The sequence below is a fragment of the Pelobates fuscus genome, chromosome 4 (genome assembly GCF_036172605.1).
Source record: "Pelobates fuscus isolate aPelFus1 chromosome 4, aPelFus1.pri, whole genome shotgun sequence".
In the NCBI taxonomy this organism is placed as follows: domain Eukaryota; kingdom Metazoa; phylum Chordata; class Amphibia; order Anura; family Pelobatidae; genus Pelobates; species Pelobates fuscus.
This window is the reverse complement of record NC_086320.1, coordinates 50,016,288-50,032,727: the sequence shown is the minus strand read 5'-3', so window position 1 is coordinate 50,032,727 and position 16,440 is coordinate 50,016,288. Positions and strand designations below refer to the sequence as shown.

Genomic DNA, 16,440 nt, shown 5'->3' with positions numbered 1-16,440 from the left:
TACTAAGGGAACCACGTACATCATTGTACAATCGCAATGCAACACAATAATATCTGAAACTTCTGTCAGAAATACAGAGCAAGGCTAAAAACAACACAGCATGTCAAATATATAGGCTTACATACTAAACAATCTATTTTATTATTTACATGGAGAATGTCATCATTAGTTTGTGTAAATCCTATCTTATTAATTGTAGAATTCTATCTTGATATCCCAAAAAAATATAGGAATCCATATTGGCGCCCAATCAAACAATGGTTTTGTTTCTCCTCTTCAATCCCAATGTTTGTACTGGCGTTGCGTATCTAAACTGGATTATGAAGCCATTTGCTAAATCTTTGAAAAATGAAGCATGGCGTGAAAAAAACCTACACATCACAATAATAGGTGATTTTTTTTTTTTTAAATTGTGTAAATTCCAGAGAAGTGACAGTAACTTTTTAACACTAAGTTTGTTCAATGTTTTGCCTTTTTTAGTCTTTCATGCTGTAAGACGTGAACAAGGATCTGTACATGACAGTGTGTTTCCAAATGTCACAGTTTGCTCGGGTATCATAGCTTGCATCCCAACATTCCCTATTTTGGGACCAAATTGAAAAATACATTGGTCTTGCTCTAAATTACATTTTAGCTGCCTAAATAGTTATGTATAAGCCACCTAAAATTTCTAAGAGCAGTGCTGCCCCTGGATAGCTCCAACTCACATCCAAAAATTATACTACATATCCCATGATGGCTTGCCAGCATTATGGCTGTAAGAGCATTGAGAAGATGTAGTCCACAACATCTGGGAAAGGGTGCCTACCCCTGGTCTTTATCCTGTAATGTTACTGGATCAGTGGCTCAGGAATCTTTCTATAAAAGCGAGATGGGATGGGTCCGAACAAAATAATGCAGAATTGGATTGGTAAATTATTAGAACACCACTGTTAAATACTTATTGGATAAGTCCCCATGTTCCATAAATCCATTATCTTCTGTGTCACTTTGCAACTAACAACGGACATAACTAGGATTCATAGGGCCCCGGTTCTAGAATCCTAGTAGGGTCCATTTTACGCCCTCACTGACACAAATATACTGACATACACTTACTGACAGACACACAGTCATTGGCACACAAACTGTTTAACCAACACACATTTCAGTGACAGAAATACACACACTGACATACAAACATACACTGACATACAAACATTCACTGACAGACACAAACACACTCACTGACAGACACACACACTCACTGACAAACACACTCAGTGACACACTGACAGGCAAACACTCTCAGTGACTTGACACACACTGACAGACACATACTCTCACTGACAGACACAATCATTGATTTGACACACATTCTCACTGAGAAACACACACTCTCACTGACAAACACAGAAACACAATGACAGACAGACTCATTGATTTGAAACACACATTCACAGTCAAATATACTCTTATTGACAAACACAAACACTTACTGACAGACACAGACACTCACTGACAGACACAGATGCTCACTGGCAGACACGCTCACTGACAGACACTCTCTCAATGACAGACACTCTAACTCACTGACGTGAGCCCTGTGATTGCGATAGTTCCACCACAGCAACGTTTGCAACATCTATTTTAATTTCTCCTATCCAAACCAACACACCACCATGCCTTATAGTTTTGATGTTTATTAAAAACACTGTTCAGAGAACCATCACACAATCTCCCAACACATTTATCTCTACCTAGCTTTCTCTACACACAAAGATAATTGTGTATCTACGTTTAGCATCATCTACTTAATAATAATATAACATAAAATTATTTAACAAGGAAAGGTACATGTATCTAGTTTTTGAAATGTATACTGGGTTCTAGATTTTTTTCTTTCTCTTAACTTCCTCTAACTCAGATAAGGAGATAGGTAATTAAAACTGTAGCTGGCCTGGTTTAGACATTAACAGTCCCTATTTTGGGCCCAAATCACTATGCTTCTCTCTTCTCTTTCAAATGCCATTATATGAGGCAAGACAATGGAATAGTATTTTTTTGCATAGCCATTAATGGAAAAACCTGTATATATTATTATAGGAACACTATAGGGTCAGGAATGCTAACATGTATTCCTCACCCTATAGTGTTAAAACCACCATATGGCCCCCTATCCACCTTTGCCTCCCTAAATATAGAAAGAATCTTACTTGCATTCAAGGCTGCAGCTGCTGGCTCTGCCCCTGACTACCTCTGACCTAGACTGTGATCACCAGGCTTTTCTCTGAAAAGACAGTGTTTACAGCAAAAAGCCTAAAGTGAATGATTCTACTCACCAGAACAAATGCAATAGGCTGTAGTTGTTCTGGTGACTATAGTGTCCCTTAAATTCAACAGATAAACTTTTTTCACCTACCGTATATACTCGAGTATAAGCCGACCCGAATATAAGCCGAGGCCCCTAATTTTATCCCCAAAAACTGGGAAAACTTATTGACTCGAGTATAAGACTAGGGTGGGAAATGCAGCAGCTACTGGTAAATTTCTAAATAAAATGAGATCCTAAAAAAATATATTAATTGAATATTTATTTACAGTGTGTGTATAATGAATGCAGTGTGTGCGTATGTGTGTGTATGAGTGCAGCGTGTGTGTATGAGTGCAGCGTGTGTGTATGAGTGCAGCGTGTGTGTATGAGTGCAGTGTGTGTGTGTATGAATGCAGTGTGTGAATGCAGTGTGTGCAGGGCCGGTGCAAGGATATTTGCCGCCGTAGGCAAAAAAATTTTTGCCGCCCCCTCCCCCCCCATATGTCCTGACTTCCCCTCCTCCTCCCTCAGTGGTCCTTACCTCCCCACCCCCGTGTTCCTTCACCACCCCCCCAGTGGTCCTGACTCACCCCTCCCCTAGTGGTCCTTACCCTCCCCTCCCCTAGTGGTCCTTACTTCCCCCTCCCCTCCCATAGTGGTCCTTATCCCACCCCCTCCCTCTCATAGTGGTCCTTATCCCACCCCCTCCCTCTCATAGTGGTCCTTATCCCCATTCTCCCTCCCATAGTGTTCCTTATCCCCCCCCCATCCCTCCCATAGTGGTCCATATACCCCCCCTCCCTCCCATAGTGGTCCTTATCCCACCCCCTCCCATAGTGGTCCTTATACCCCCCCTCCCTCCCATAGTGGTCCTTATCCCACCCCCTCCCATAGTGGTCCTTATACCCCCCCTCCCTCCCATAGTGGTCCTTATACCCCCCTCCCTCCAATAGTGGTCCTTATCCCTCCCTCCCATAGTGGTCCTTATCCCCCCCCTCCCTCCCATAGTGGTCCTTATCCCCCCCCCTCCCTCCCATAGTGGTCCTTATCCCCCCCTCCCTCCCATAGTGGTCCTTATACCCCCCCTCCCTCCCATAGTGGTCCTTATCCCCCCCCTCCCTCCCATAGTGGTCCTTATCCCCCCCCCTCCCTCCCATAGTGGTCCTTATCCCCCCCCCTCCCTCCCATAGTAGTCCTTATACCCCCCCTCCCTCCCATAGTGGTCCTTATCCCCCCCCTCCCTCCCATAGTGGTCCTTATCCCCCCCTCCCTCCCATAGTAGTCCTTATCCCCCCCTCCCTCCCATAGTGGTCCTTATCCCCCCCTCCCTCCCATAGTGGTCCTTATACCCCCCCTCCCTCCCATAGTGGTCCTTATACCCCCCCTCCCTCCCATAGCGGTCCTTATCCCCCCCTCCCTCCCATAGTGGTCCTTATACCCCCCCTCCCTCCCATAGTGGTCCTTATACCCCTTTTTTTTTGTTATTATTAATTTTTTTTTTATTCTTATTATTTTTTTTATTATTTCTTATTTTATTTATATATATTTTTTTTTCGTCCCCCCTCCCTGCTTGATATATGGCAGGGAGGGGGGCTCTCCTTCCCTGGTGGTCCAGTGGCAGTTCAGTGGGGGGGAGAGGGGGGCTGGCAGAGCTGTAACTTACCTGTTCTGCAGCTCCTGTCAGCTCTCTCCTCCTCTGCGCCGTCCGTGCAGCTCCTTCTATCAGCTCACACTGTAAGTCTCGCGAGAGCCGCGGCTCTCGCGAGACTTACACTGGGAGCTGACCGAGGTGCTGAACGGACGGCGCGGAGGAGGAGAGAGCTGACAGGAGCTGCAGAACAGGTAAGTTACAGCTCTGCCAGCCCCCCTCTCCCCCCAGTCTGTATTATGGCAATGCAAATTGCCATAATACAGACCTTGACTCGAGTATAAGCCGAGTTGGGGTTTTTCAGCCCAAAAAATGGGCTGAAAAACTCGGCTTATACTCGAGTATATACGGTAATAGAATCTAGCCATTACAACTAGATTATTTTATAACCATATCTCTAGTCATTGAATAGAAATTTTAGCAGAGATGCCAATGGGAGAACTGCTATTCAGTTCTGTGCTGGTAAAACATCAGGGGAGATATAGTCCACAAGATCTGGAGTGCCGAAGGTTGCCTACCCCTTTTATTCCGAAAAATGGATTTACAGGGAGAGCAGAATAGAACTCCCACAGACAGTTCTTCTGCTACCCATACATTGCAAGCACAGTGCATGTGCTGATTTCACTCCATCCAGATGACAGAATGCTGGCAGTGAAACCAGCATGTCAGTGGTATGGAGAAGGTTTGCCCTGCTTTGTGAAGTGTCCCCACACACGGCAAATCAATCAAGAGGCTGTGAGGAATGAGGGTGGACTGAAAGTGGGTGTTACAGAAGTGTACCTTGCAGAGGGTGAGCTAGATTAGGAAAGGTTCCCTCTATATGTATCACTTGTCACAGGGTTTAGTCTTCCCCATGCACAGCAATCCCAATGATTTTCAACGATGCCAACATACTGCCTTTATTGTCAGCACATCCCCAGCAGAATAGATTGAAAGCTGTCACTCCATTCCTTTTATCTTTCTAGCAATCATTAGTTATGCTTACTAGAGAAACAGCAAAAACACTGCTATGGAGTGCAAGTGAACTTCCTGTAAATTGGTTCTCCTGTCACTCAGACCCTTGACAGCAAAAACATCTAGGTTGTTGCCATAGAGGTTGAGGCTTACAATTGATTGACAGGCGATGATATTTTTCAGAAAAACTTCACGTTTGCTAGCAATTTTAATAGCACAATATGCATGCTTTTTTGTGTGATTTCTTTCTAAACATGGTTGTGCCATGCACCATGATAGGTACACTTCGCTGCTCTATTTGAAAGAAATTTTAAAATTCCTTTCTGACATTTCAGAGCTGCAGTTGACGATCTAGTCCATCAGACTATCACAAATACAAAACAGATATAATTAAAATAAAAACAAGTGGTTCAACACAAACCAATAACAAGCTGTTACTAATCAGCTACCCCTCTATATACCATGGATGGCTAACTTTTGACTATGACGTGTTTGAGATTGGCTTAAGAGAAGTGGTGGACAAGAAACGGTCAATTATGGGACCACTCATCGCCTACATACGTCGCAATCCTTCATTATGTATTGGTACTGTAAATATTCTCATCAGAATGACTGCCTCCAGAAGCCGTGTGCTCCAGCACTACGAGTAAAGGAGGTGCTGTCGCTGGTTGGAAGTCTGCATTTAATGTACTAGTGGGTGTTTTTAGTTTATAACTGTGTTGGTATTTCAGCATTGCTGCATCTGCAGTTTAACGTTTCATTTTCTCAGCATCAGCCTTTCAAAGTGGCAGCATTTCATCTTCAGCTATTCTCTATTTTATTTTTTATTTTATTTTTTTCAAAATGGAGAGTTCAGACACTGCCAAGCAGAAAAATCCGGAGAACGCCAATGGCTCTAAAAGGCTATAAACCTCCTCAGTGTAAAAAAAACATCTATTTGCTCCATTTAAGGTGATGTCTCTAATCGTAATTAAATGACTTTATTGTATTGGCTTTTGGGAGGAATGCGTCATGCATAGGACTAGTTTTGGAAAACCAGGGCCACTTCGATCAAGGCAACTAACCAGTGTGCGTAGAATGGGCATCTGCAGGGGGGCACACCTGATCCACTTCCAGTGTTTTAATGTGCAATGGCGTATTTTTTCATGAAGGATATTTGTGATGCAGCAAGAACCCTTATCTCAGTCAATATGCATCTAGAGTATTTTAATGCTTGTTACTCTCACTCAACTTGAAGAAGCGGAATGTTGAAATATGAGGTCATATATTGAAACTCTGCTTTATTAACCAATGTAAGTATAGCAGAGGGGAACACTGTAAAGGTATGTGCCTGCCAAAAAAGCCAAAATCAAATCACTTAGTGGGCTACTAAGGAACGTATACATGGGGGTTGTTTGATTGATAGATTTAAAAACAATTGAAAAATATCTTTGGGGTGGTATAACCACTTTCAACTTTTCTACAAATAAAAAACAAGGCACATTAAAGGAATTTCCAAGTACCATAACCATTACAACCTAATGTTGTAGTACCTCTTTTTTTTTCTTGAACCGTCCTTTCAGCCAATCCCTGTCCTCCCTCGGTTATCAAAGGGAGATCAGTACATTTTACATTAACCCTTATTCACCAGGGTATTTGGTATATTTATAAAAGCCACATGTGTGAATAAGTGGAACTTTATATTTTTGAGGTATGAAACTTGGTGATTTGTGTATTTACCATAAGCTATAATGGAGTTGAACAGGGCAGGAATTTATGGAAATATTTATACCAGTAAACCTCATAACTTGCGACCCTCTTCTTGCTGGAAGAGGGTGACAATGAAATAGAATTAATGTTTTTAAATTTTTTCATGACACATAAGAATACCCTCATTAGAAAAAGGGTCCTGACACTCCAATTTCTCTAGGCACCTTTATTAGAACATGTGGAACATGGGTCCCGGCACTCCAATGTCTCTAGGCACCTTTATTAGAACATGTGGAACATGGGTCCTGGCACTCCAATGTCTCTAGGCACCTTTATTAGAACATGTGGAATATGGGTCCTGGCACTTCAATTTCTCTAGGCACCTTTATTAGAACATGTGGAATATGGGTCCTGGCACTCCAATGTCTCTAGGCACCTTTATTAGAACATGTGGAATATGGGTCCTGGCACTCCAATGTCTCTAGGCACCTTTATTAGAACATGGGGAACACTGCAACGTTTCGACTCCCAGTGGAATCTTTGTCAAAATTGACAAAGACTCCACTGGGACTTGAAATGTTGCAGTGTTCCATATGGCTTCCTAGATGGCTTCCTAGCAAGTATAGAAGAGACTGGAGACATCGTTTAGATTTACAAATTGAAGGCAACACTAGCATTCTTGCAGCGCCCCTGGGTGCGGAGGAACTCAGCAAGATGGAGCGAGCAAGCCCCCGGGCAGCGTCCCCATATGAGGAGGAGTTCCAGTGGAGACTACAAGGCACACCGGCACAGGAGTATGGCCCTGTTTCAGCCGAGGATGAGCTGGTATGGAAAGATGTGGTACGGCGAGAGCTCTGGCACGAGGCCCTGGAGCAGTCTCAAGCTCAAGGGGGAGAGAGCCTTCTCAGTTCAGATCTGCACAGACATAGGCAAACAGTGCTGAGGTTCCTTTACTGGAGGATCCTCCCCGGGTAGAGTGGATTATAGAATTCCAGCAGCTGATCAAGAAGGAACTGTGACTGGATGAGGGATACCGGGCGCTATGGAGGTACTCGGTCCAAAGGTGCCCATGGAGAACGAAGAACGAAAGACCAGAGGGGGATGACTATGATGGCCCTGGTTTACTATGGGAGGCATTGGAGGAGGACAGTGATTTCGGCAGCCCGGAAGAGTCTAGGTATTGGGACATTCGGGAATACCGTATGGACGCACTGGAGCTCCCTAGTACTGCAGGCCTGGGACCAGTTATCTCCCGTTTGGTCGCTATAGAATGGGAACTGGAGCAGGAATACCAGAACTTAAGAGAAGTAGTTTAGCAGCTGCAAGCATCATTGGGAGTGGAGATGGTTGGTCCTACTACCCAGCACCAGGCAGCGTTACCGGGAGTTGAGACAGTCGGTCCGACTCCCCAGCGGCAGTATGCATTACAGGGAGAGGAGCGTATCGTCCTCTCTCCCCAGTGGCAGGGTACTATACAGGCAGTGGAGACATTCAGTCTCACTCCCCAGTGGCAGTGTGTGTTGCCGGGAGTGGAGACAAATAGACTTCAGGAGGACTTAGCCGCGAATGCCCTGGAACTATTTTCGTCATGAAGACTTCGCGGTTCCCAGTCGGTCCCCAGCGGCCCATAGCTGTGGAACTATTTTGGGCATAGGACCATGCGTGTGGTCGGTCAAATTATGACTTCCCGGAAAATCCTGAGTCCCTGAACCGATCTGGGTGATTTTTGGATATGTTGGTCACTCAGATCGGGGGATGTAACTTTTGTGGGGATTTTGTGTGTTTAAAGGTATTTTGGGGGTTTTGTAAAATTGTATGTTTTCTGTGCCTAGAGATAATTGAGTTTAATACAGTGCTGACTCCATTATCTCCCAGGCACAGGGAATGTATTGACCAGTTTTGTATGAGAGTCTCCTGGACCAAGAGCCAAGAGCCAATGTGTTTTTACTGTAGTCCACTCTCAGGTCCAGGGGGTGTGCCCCTTGCATTGGGAACTGCATATAACGCCAGTTGTGGCTGCCATTAAAGAGATTTGTTTTACCTTTCATGAAGTCTAGGCTCATGTTTGGGGGATTGAAAAGCTATATTCACTCTGGGGATTGCTATAATCTCTATACTCCCTTGGATTACAACGAGTGCTCTTGTAAGAGCAGCCTGCTTTGCTCTCTGAACTAGTAGAGGTCTACCCACTGGAAGCTGGGTCTTGGTCTTGGGTCCAGGGTGGGTAAAGGACAGTGAGACCCCAATCAAGCTGCGGCAGTTTATGGTGGGGTTTATGGTGGTTATGGTGTACGGTGCGGTTCTTATGGTATTCAAGGATTACTAGGAAGCAGCGACTGACGGAGGTACCCAGTCAGGGTTGCCAGGCGGTCTGTCACAAGTATGTCCAAGGGTGTACCTGCATAAAGTGCATTTAAAATTATGTATATGTAACATATACCTTATTTAATTGGCAATAACTTATGTAACATATACCATATTCAATTGGCAATAATATTCTTAACACATGATACATTTTTAATTAATTGTACCCAAACCTCCAAGAGGTAAAAAGCAGACATACTGTATGCCAGTTGGTAGAAATTTCATCTTAGGTTCTCCTTGGTTTCCAAGGTATATTGGATGGCATATTAGGACTAAAACCGTAACCAATAATCTGGATCAATAAAACTTCTGCTTATCAGAAATGTTTCTGTTCTCATAGCAATAAGTAGAAATATGCTAACCCATCAGAGAGAGCTTCAGTAAATGTAAAATGGATGTAAATGGAATATCAAGTGAAAGATTAAGAAAATCAGAAATGTATCTCTACATCTGCAGGAAAATCTAGACCAACTTACATAGCACCTGTTAGGAGATACCTCTACAGTTGGTAGTGTGCTTTTAATCATACTGTTCCCTGCAGAATGTGCAGAATGTTTTTGCTGTGACAAAAATGTTTACCTCTTGTGGTCCAATTTTGGATTATCCCTGAAGAGTACCGCCGATCTTTTGTGCCGGAAGCCGAGAATGTCCGGCAAGGACGTGGCACCCGGCAAGGATGATCGAATATACTCTCCATGGACAACCTGACATGGGACTACAAGTGATAAAATATTTTATTCGGATATATTCTGACATGGGAGCGCAAAGGGTTAGAGTATAAATGCATTAATTAACTAAAAATTGTGTGTTTTAAAATTATATAACGGCTAAAGGTTTCACTGACAGAAGATTTAAAAACTAATACATAATACACACACAAAGATAATGATACGTGCACGTTTTCTTTTATAGTTTTTAGTTTTAATTGATAAAAGTGCGATTATATAAATGGTCTCCACCCCTCAGCTCGAATTGCGTGTTCACTAGCAGTAGATCAATGCGTATGCATTTAATGGATTCCACTGAGAATGCTCTTGAAAACCCTATGGGTCCAGATTTATCACAAAGTTGCTTCATTAACTCAATTAAAACAGCATTGTCAAACATGCAAGATTATAATGGTCAGAGTAATGTCGAAGCGTGATTCTTTAACTTACAAAACTGTGTTAGAAATCTAATCATCCTTAGAAGATTAGGAGTTTAATCTTCCTCGTAAGTCTTTAATATCTCTACCATTCCGGCACCAATCTTATTTCTGTGTTTTAACCCTTGAAAAGGAAGATGGATATATCGTGTTTGGATGTTTTTGACTCTGGCTCAGTGGTAGGGAAGTCTACACTCGTGATATGCCATTGAACTGTGATGTCTAGGGTGACACAGACAGTGGTGAGAGACATAAGGTCCAAATTAAGTCTAGCAGATGACATGTGCAAGCCAGGAAGTGCAGTCCATAGGTTAACTCACACAGAGAGGACAGCAGTCGAAAAGTGGACTAGGGAACTAACTAAGTAAAAGTCAGCAAAGACAAATCACAGTACAGAGAAGACTTAAGATATCACATGTGCCCCCCTTCATTTTACACATAGGGATGGTGGTATAGGGGGATTGTCTGGCAAATACCCACTAATTAAACATCAGATCCTGTGAATGGATCAGTTGGATATATGTACAAGCTATTTATCTTTTTTTCTTTTTGCAATCTATGTTGTTTATTTTCCAGTAAGCCATTATATCTTTTTGGGGGGCTTATCCTATTTTCACTCTATTACCATTAATTGGATTATTTGTAGGATATTGAGGTTTTATATCTCTCATTTAAATTTAGGGATTCCGCAGGTATCTTAATAACTCTAGATGTCATATCCCTCCTTATAGCCACTTATTTGTAGGTTTAACCCACCGATTTAACCTCGTTAGACCTGTGAATCTAATATTACGGTTTACAGTTTAAGGAGTTATACCTCTTCCAGACTCTAGTAATAGACCAGATTCATAGCCAAATACAAAGTAATTCCATAAAATGTAGGAATTTGAGTGATCAGCTTGATGACATGACCCAAGAGTGTGCTCATTGGCAAAGCATATAATAAAGCTGTTTTCAGACACTATACCGATTTTCTCCACTGTTAATTTGTTCTATTACACTTGTTCTAATCTCCTTGCTGACAGGAATTTTAGTTATTAGTTATATATAAGGATATTTATGTATTTATTTATAAAAAAAAAAACTTGAGTTCACACAGAATGTTTTTACTTTGTAAATATGAATAACTATTCTATTTAGATCCAGCTTGTTATTGAAGGGACACTATAGTCACCAAAACAGCATTAGCTCAATGAAGCAGTTTTGGTGTATAGATCATGTCCCTGCAGTCTCACTACTCAATTCTCTGCCATTTAGGAGTTAAGTCCCTTTGTTTCTGAACCCTAGCCACACCTCCATGCATGTGACTTGCACAGCCTTCCTAAACACTTCCTGTAAAGAGTCATCTAAAGTTTATCTTTCCTTTATTGCAAGTTCTGTTTAATTTATATTTTCGTATCCCCTGCTATGTTAATAGCTTGCTAGATACTGCAAGAGCCTCCTGTATGTGACTAAAGTTTAATTTACAGAGAAAGAGATACAATTGTTTAAGGTAAATTACATCTGATTAAAAGTGAAACCAGTTTTGTTCACGCAGGCTGTGTCAATCAGAGCCAGGGGAGGTGTGACAAGGGCTAAATAACAGAAACAATGTGATTTCATTCCTAAATGGCAGTGAATTGAGCAGTGAAACCTGAGAAGCATGATCTATACACTAAAACTGCTTCATGAAGCTAATGTTGTTTAGGTGACTAAAGTGGTCCTTTAACTTCTGGAGTGTTACTTACCAACTAGGAAGCACTGTTATATTTTTTGGATTGTTTTTTTAACCTATTTATGGCGGGTGGGGATAAGCCAATGCATGGTTCAAATTATTGTTATGAAAGAAAATAAAAAAAAACAGACATAAAGTAGGCAATGCTTAAGGTGGATGACATGATGAGGAATTTCTGGAAACACAGTTAAATGCACAGACCTCTACAGACGTTATTGGGCCCCAATGTAACTAAGACGCTATATGTAAAAACTGTGTTCAGGCATCAATGGATGAACGTACAGCCTGTGTGATAATGTCTGATAATGATAATATATAAATTGTCCTTCGCTTGGTTGTCCAAACATGCATAACCCTCGGGGAAAGAAAACTGAAAAATGATAAGTAAGGCTAAATAAGTGTATGGTCAAAATGCATCCAGAATAAGAGGAATTATTGGGTATTTGGAATAACTGGGTTGGGTTCAGTGGGTTAATTGTTCCCATACAGTGATGAAATAAAAAAGAGCTTGTGACATTATGACCGTGTTATTAATAAATGATAATGACCTTTCTCGGAGGTGTGGATTAGCTGCGATGCAATGAATAGATGTACTCAGTGACTAGACGGCATTTATACATGTTAAAAGATATCTGCAGTCAGTAGTGACAAAATCTACCTCTGCAAAAAGAAAATCTCTACTTTCAGATCGTCCTGCTGGTCCTTATACGTACACTTACAGGGTGGAATATTAAGCTGGGAAAAACTAAACTGTGGCTTAAATGTGATTGTTATTATTTCGGTGGAGCTATTTAGAAGATAAGTATATTTCTGGAAACAGAACAATAATTCAGCCACCAGAGTTACGTTTATCTCTTAGTATACAGCCCTTAGTTTTTTTAGTTTTTCATCCTGTCCTTGGTAGTATCAAGAACGATGCCTAAATTAAGATTTTATGAATATAAACTAATTATGAGTTTAACGAGCAGCTATAATTTTGCAGGTAGGTTATTCCATTTCAAGTGTACAAGTGTTATTTTTTTTTTTCTTTCAAAATATAGCCATGAATGAACAGTTCAAATTTAGACATGGAAACAAGCATTCAAGCCAAAAAAACAAACAAACAAATGGGTTTGTTCATTCATTTGGGGATTGTGGAAAACTGACAATATTATTCCAATATTTTTTTTGTGTTTGAATGTTATCGGAGTGTTCAGATTAGCTATTTTTACCTTAAATTTGCAATTCTTGAAAATTGTTGGAAAGGTTACCAAAAGCAGCTATATTATAACTTCTAATTGTAAACAATATAGCATACACAATGAATCTTTTTTTTTTTTTTTAACAGACCTACATTTCAGGCCTATTGGGATATTAATTAGATGGTGAGCATCCTGAAGTTCTTCAAATGTCAAAAGAACACACAAACAGTCATTTAGAATCATTACATAAATTATACTGTGGGTTCTTAATAAATAACATCCCTTCACCCAGTGCTGTCTAACCTTGGCGCACAAGTTATTTGAGAACTAGATTTCCCATGATGCTCAGTCACCCGGCCTACAGGTTGACAGAGCATCAGGGGAAATGTAGTTTCCCCTTGGGGGGGGGGGGGGGAGGGGGGGGGAGGGGGGGAAAGGGAAGGAGGGTGCCAAGATTACCTTGGACTGCATGAAGAAATAATTACAAAAATAAATTATCACTGAATTTATATTTTTTGCAGAGTTGCAGAAATATAAGTGTATCAGTGTAAAAAAAAGAAAAGTCTAGCAATAACTTGAAGGGACACTGAAGGTACTATAACCATTTTATGTAATTGAATTAGTTATAGTGTCTGGAGTTCCCTGGCGCTGGCACTTCATTCTGTATCACTCCATTTTCAAGCAGAGATTACACCCTTCTAGCCATACTAATTCATACCAGCAATGGGCTCTGTGATAGGCTTAAAGCAGTCAGCTGACACTCTCAGCTGCCCATTGTTACTCAGGCGCTTGCTTCCTCATTAGCCCAAGCAGCACAGAGGGAATGGCCTGGTGTGGACTCTTGTTTAGAATTAATACATTAAAAATATTTCAACTCTCAATGAGATAAAACAGTTACAATGCCTACAATATCTCTTTAACTTGAATGCTGCGGTTATATTTGCAACCAATGGTACATTTTATAATACACTGTAAAAACGCATTAGAAACCTTTCAAGGACACGGGGTAATGGTCCAAAGTTTATATACAGATTCTCTATCAGGAAATCTCTTGAGCCCTCCATTTCACCCCTCCCCCACCCATATTTCCCTGTTCTTTCTCCCGGCACTACTCTGTTACACCCTGCTCTAATATATAGTCATCTTTGTACACTCCTATGTAGATATCACTTGGAATTTTGTGATGGTACGTTTATATATTGTATATATTTTGTATTGCTTATAACTCTTGGGACAACAGAAGCATTTGAAACTCTGTTGCTACTCCTAAAATGAAAAGAAAATATCAGTTAAATAAATAATTTAACAGGATATTCAGCTCTGAGTTATTTGCACAGACAACAAAAAAGCAGATTTTCAAAGCACACAATGCATTTCTTATGAATGCAATGCTTTCTGCAGAGAGCCCTTTGACATATTTTTAAACCTGGTCAAAGTGAGATAAATGTGATTTTTAAACATATTTTTACGTGAATACATAGAACTCCTAAACTTCAAAATTAATGAATCACATAAATGTCTATTGAGGGCACCAGTTCAAATTAATACTAAGAATAGAATATTTTTTTTACATTATATCAGGTGAACTGAAAACAGTTTTCTATCATTTCAATCAAAATAGTCAAGTTGTTTTTTTCCCGCTAGCGACATTGAACAACCCCTTAGTTTGCAACTCGAGAGATTTAGCTGCTGAACAGAGATGCTGTGATTTGAGACGAGTCTGGCTAAATTTAAGCTAAATATCCATCTTTTGCAAATCAGACATTTTTTCCAAATCAGCGATTTTAGTGTACTTTTAAGAACTCAGTTTAAGTCAACACAAGTGATTTAATGAACAGATTCCTGTATGTGTAATAGACAGACAGATGTCCCACTATTGGGGACTACTGCAACTCACACAATGCTCTGGCAGCTGGCAAATCGAGTACCACATACCAAAGAACTTCAATAATTCTGTCATATACCTATCCAGATAGTATTGCAATCCTCTTTCTCTCACAAAAAAAAAAAAACCAGGTAGACATTATTTTTCTCGAAACCCATATCTCTGGCCAAGAGATGTCTCCAGACACTGTAGTCAATTAGTGGCCAACCCAGTCCTCAAAGCACACCGGGAGTCCAGGATTTTGGAATTTCCAAATTTTGACCCGATGTTGATACTGACAAAACAAATTTGGATCACTGACATACCTTGAGGACTGTATTGGGAAAAAAACAAAACACTCCTCTAGTGTGCTAATGAAAACTGAAAATGTGGACATATCTAAAAAGATTCTAAATTACCTTTCTGTTGGTAGATCACTTGGGTGCTTTACTCCAGAACCATTTTTAATGGAATCCTGCCTTGTGATTCCTTGTGGTCTGCTCTTGTCTGTGGCTGGTGTTATGTCTCCTGAGGGTGCCTGGTATTGAGCTTGTTCTTGTAGCTTTGCCTTTTTCTCCTGAGGTGCTTCTTCGTTCTGCAGCCCTGGTTGGGTCTCTTCACCAGGCTTTTGTGGCGTGTTTGACCCACCTTTGTAGAACCAGGCTCCGGATTTGGTGAGGATTTCTTGTTGTTTTCGGCACAAATTACATACCCACATTACCTAAGGATAGAAATAAAAAAAGGAATGGTGAAAGCATTAATCACGGTTCTAGATGTCTCTAGAGAAAATGTCAGTATACTGCGTAGCATGAGGCTGAATATAGAATGTGTCACTGAATGTTAGGTTAAAAACCAGATGTCTTTCCTAAAGCACCCGAGGGTGATAGATAATCATTTGAACGTAAAGGAGTTTATTATATTCATAAGTAGAGATATATAGGAAATCTAATATTTATTGGATCCCAGCTATCTTTCATGTTTTACCTGTGAAAACGTTTTCATAAAAGCAGAGGTGAGCTCCAGTGAGTCAATATATGCATTAGTTTGCTGAATAAGGGGATATTTGTGAAAGCAAGTGCTCTTTTGGGTGCTAAATGCACTTAGAGATTGGACTTTTTTTTTAGCACTTTGCCCCAGGACAGCACCTTGGTTCAGTAAATTTCTAATAGCACTGTATATATTCTAACTCTGCCCATCTCACTCACCTCATCATTAATATTTTAGCTACCAGGAAACCAAGTGCTTGCTTAGCTACATATTTCAGGGGTGCTGGCAAAGCCTCATCAGCCTCATTTTGACATTTCTGGTATATAGCACACACATACACACAGGGCCGGATTAACATAGGGGCTGATGGAGCTGCAGCTCCAGGCCCTGGCCCATGGAATAGGCCCATTTAAAAAAAAAAAAAAGTAAAAAAAAAAAAAAAAAAAAATGTTTTACTTTTTTTTTTTTACACCCTACTCTTAGGTTTTCCTCCTGACAGGTATTTTACTGGCCCAGATGGTATTTGAGGCTGCCTGGCTGTGCCAGTATTGCAATAATATCGCAATACAAATACAGATATTTTTCTCAGTATAAACAGAGAT

At 40.9% G+C, this 16,440-nt stretch overlaps 1 protein-coding gene across 5 annotated transcripts in view; it reads right to left on the bottom strand.

Annotated features, from left to right (window-relative positions):
• The window catches only part of RIMS2 (regulating synaptic membrane exocytosis 2), a 627,382-nt gene that overhangs the window by 429,538 nt on the left and 181,404 nt on the right, over nt 1–16,440 (bottom strand). For all 5 annotated transcript variants that reach the window (XM_063451151.1, XM_063451153.1, XM_063451154.1 and 2 more), the window contains one exon: nt 15,271–15,572. In XM_063451151.1, the coding sequence (XP_063307221.1) occupies nt 15,271–15,572 (302 nt within the window). The remainder of the gene's footprint in view (nt 1–15,270; nt 15,573–16,440) is intronic.